General features: G+C 37.0%; 2 protein-coding genes across 17 annotated transcripts in view; both read left to right on the top strand.

Annotated features, from left to right (window-relative positions):
- Positions 1 to 1613, top strand: part of LOC138058238 (ETS-related transcription factor Elf-4-like) — a 47428-nt gene extending 45815 nt beyond the window's left edge. For all 16 annotated transcript variants that reach the window (XM_068904149.1, XM_068904139.1, XM_068904142.1 and 13 more), the window contains one exon: positions 1 to 1613. This exon is cut by the window's left edge and continues 249 nt beyond it. In XM_068904149.1, coding sequence (XP_068760250.1) covers positions 1 to 77 — 77 coding nt within the window. In that variant the 3' untranslated portion in view covers positions 78 to 1613.
- A 544-nt stretch (positions 1614 to 2157) lies between these two features.
- LOC138058232 (protocadherin Fat 4-like) overlaps positions 2158 to 2500 on the top strand; it is a 56416-nt gene continuing 56073 nt past the window's right edge. Inside the window, exon 1 of the mRNA XM_068904130.1 lies at positions 2158 to 2500. This exon is cut by the window's right edge and continues 376 nt beyond it. The gene's annotated coding sequence lies outside the window, so the exon portion shown is untranslated.

Genomic DNA, 2500 nt, shown 5'->3' with positions numbered 1-2500 from the left:
GCGACGGAGCCACGGAAGGTGAAGAGGCAAGTGTAACTGACATAGATGGAAAAGAAAAAGTGGCTGCTGCCTCATAGAAATGAATGTGTCAAGATTGTATTAATCTTTGGAATGGAAGTTCACACGAGTTTGATCTTCTTTTTCGAATCTCACACGCAGATCTTAAATCAAACAATAAACTGATTTGTCAATATAAACTATCAACAGCTATTGAAACTAATCAAAGAATTCTCGTACACTATAACATTCGCCTCACTCCGACTAGTAAGGGAAATTTTCCTCGAGTAACTCGAAGACAATGAAAATATTTTAACAAATCCACAGTTATACTCAAAGACGCTTTACGCTTATTGCCCTAAAGGATTTTCGTCTACTGGTTTAGTTCAGCGGTAGCCAAAATCCTAGCCGTCGTCGAAGGACAGACCCTCTATAGCCTAACGCACTTTTTTTTGCAGTCATCGCGTTTTTCTTTCTATCTTTTATTTAGATTTTTTAACTCTCATTATTCAATTATAGCAAGAATGATTCTTATGGTTATGTTTTTTAAATTTTCAATAGAAAGCTTCTAGTAGCCAAGTTAGCCAAGCTATCTTAGGCGAGGTAGAGACTATACAATTTATTGTTAACTTAAAGGCAAAAAAATGGGATAGTAATATACATATATATATATAACTCAAGATAGAAATATTCGCATTCCAACGATCGCAAAGCGTTTTGTTAGCAATTATGAGTAAGAATATTTTTAGCTAAATACATTGAAAAAATGAAAATGTATTTCCAGTTCCTTTATAATTGGACGAGAGGTTTGACAATCAGATTGAGCAACAAGCGTTCTGACATAGGGAAAGCATATGTTTATCGCAAAGGTATGAGTTAAGTTTTTCAAAAGTTGGCGTCAAAAATGAGAGCAAAATGTGCTCATCAGATTAGTTTTTAAGTAATGCGAATTCGACGCTGGTTGCCCTGTACCAAATTCATTGAACTACCGAGTACAGGCAAGAAAATCTTCTGCGTTTGTGGCTTTGGTCCTGTTTATTAGCTGTATGTTTGCCCACGTTACTTCGTTTAGCATTGGTTTACATGGCTTCCCATGCTTGAAATTCCGCCTTTACTTTAAAACGAATTCAGTGCGACGGTGATTTGGTTAATATATCATTCACATCCCAATTGACCCCTTTCGATTTCTTCTTGTTGAAATACAGTGAAAAATAATCTTTGATCCGTATTTTTTTTTTATAAACAGAAATTCTGTGATTGCCAGACTGCAGTGCAGTTGTGTATAAGAGATACATACAGTGTCTTCCATGTGTATCAACTTAAAACGCGGGACGTGAAAGATTGGTTTCATTCTTAGATCAACAATTTTACTTTATGTTGACGCACGTACTCGTATATTATTTGCCTAGGAGTTTTCTAATGTGTTCTTGTATATTACGTAAGGTTAAAAGTAAATGTTAAGATTCAAACATAGTTTATCTGTCTTGTGATTGTCAGAAGTTCCTTGTCGAGAAGCCCTTTGACTTCCAGGAGTGATCAGCGTGTAAATTCTCCTCACAATTTCAATGAAATGTCAGTCAGACAGGTATTGAAAATAAAGAATTTTATCAGCTGAAGAGGTGTGATCTCGATATCTCGATAGAACACCATATTCTCATGGACTACCCAACAAAAACATTCATGGTGCTAGTTAGGAGAATGAACGTTACGATCGTGGAAATGAAAGGGTTAGGAGATCATATTTTGTCACGCAATCATGGGAGACGGCCGATGGCCGAGACAGGTTCCCTCGACCGTTTTTCTCGATTTCGTGAAAATCGACGTGCGCAACTCGAGACTGAAATGGATAGGACTGCCAACTTCTCTTTGTGGACCTCACTTGACAGGCTGTCTAGCGATAATAATAATAATAATAATAATAATAATAATAATAATAATAATAATAATAATAATAAGTATTATTATTACTATTATTATTATTATTATTATTGTTATTATTATTATTACTAAATAGGCTGACTAGTGAGGTCCACAAAGAGACGATTGCGCGTCTCTCTGCTGCATACTGAGTTTTACAGGGTTAACAAACAACACGATTAGTCTAAAGCTTAAACGTGTACGAAAATAACCTCGGATATTGCTACGCAGATTGCGAGAACCGCTGCTTCCACAAAATTGGAATTTTACTGCTTCTCTTTTTCAGAGGCTTCATGATGTTTTGAGGCCAAGAAGCATTTTTGTTTAACGCTGTTTTTTTTTTTTGTCATGTAATTCACTGGAAGGTATGCTTATAAGTGATATACAACACTCTAACATTCGGATAGCCTGCTCGCAGGCGGTAGTTTGTGTTACAAGCGCGAGAAATCTGGTTGCCATATTTGACGCGTCAGTGTGTTAATGAAAGATCTGGGACGAACCGCACAAAGCGAGGGGAGATCTTTCTCTAACGAGCGTGTTGCAGGTCTTTCGCTAACACGCCCAATATGGCGACCGGGTTTGCCGG

This window comes from Montipora capricornis, chromosome 7, assembly GCF_036669925.1.
Source record: "Montipora capricornis isolate CH-2021 chromosome 7, ASM3666992v2, whole genome shotgun sequence".
Taxonomy (NCBI): domain Eukaryota; kingdom Metazoa; phylum Cnidaria; class Anthozoa; order Scleractinia; family Acroporidae; genus Montipora; species Montipora capricornis.
Note: the sequence above shows the minus strand (reverse complement) of the source record. Positions and strands in the feature narration are given on the sequence as shown.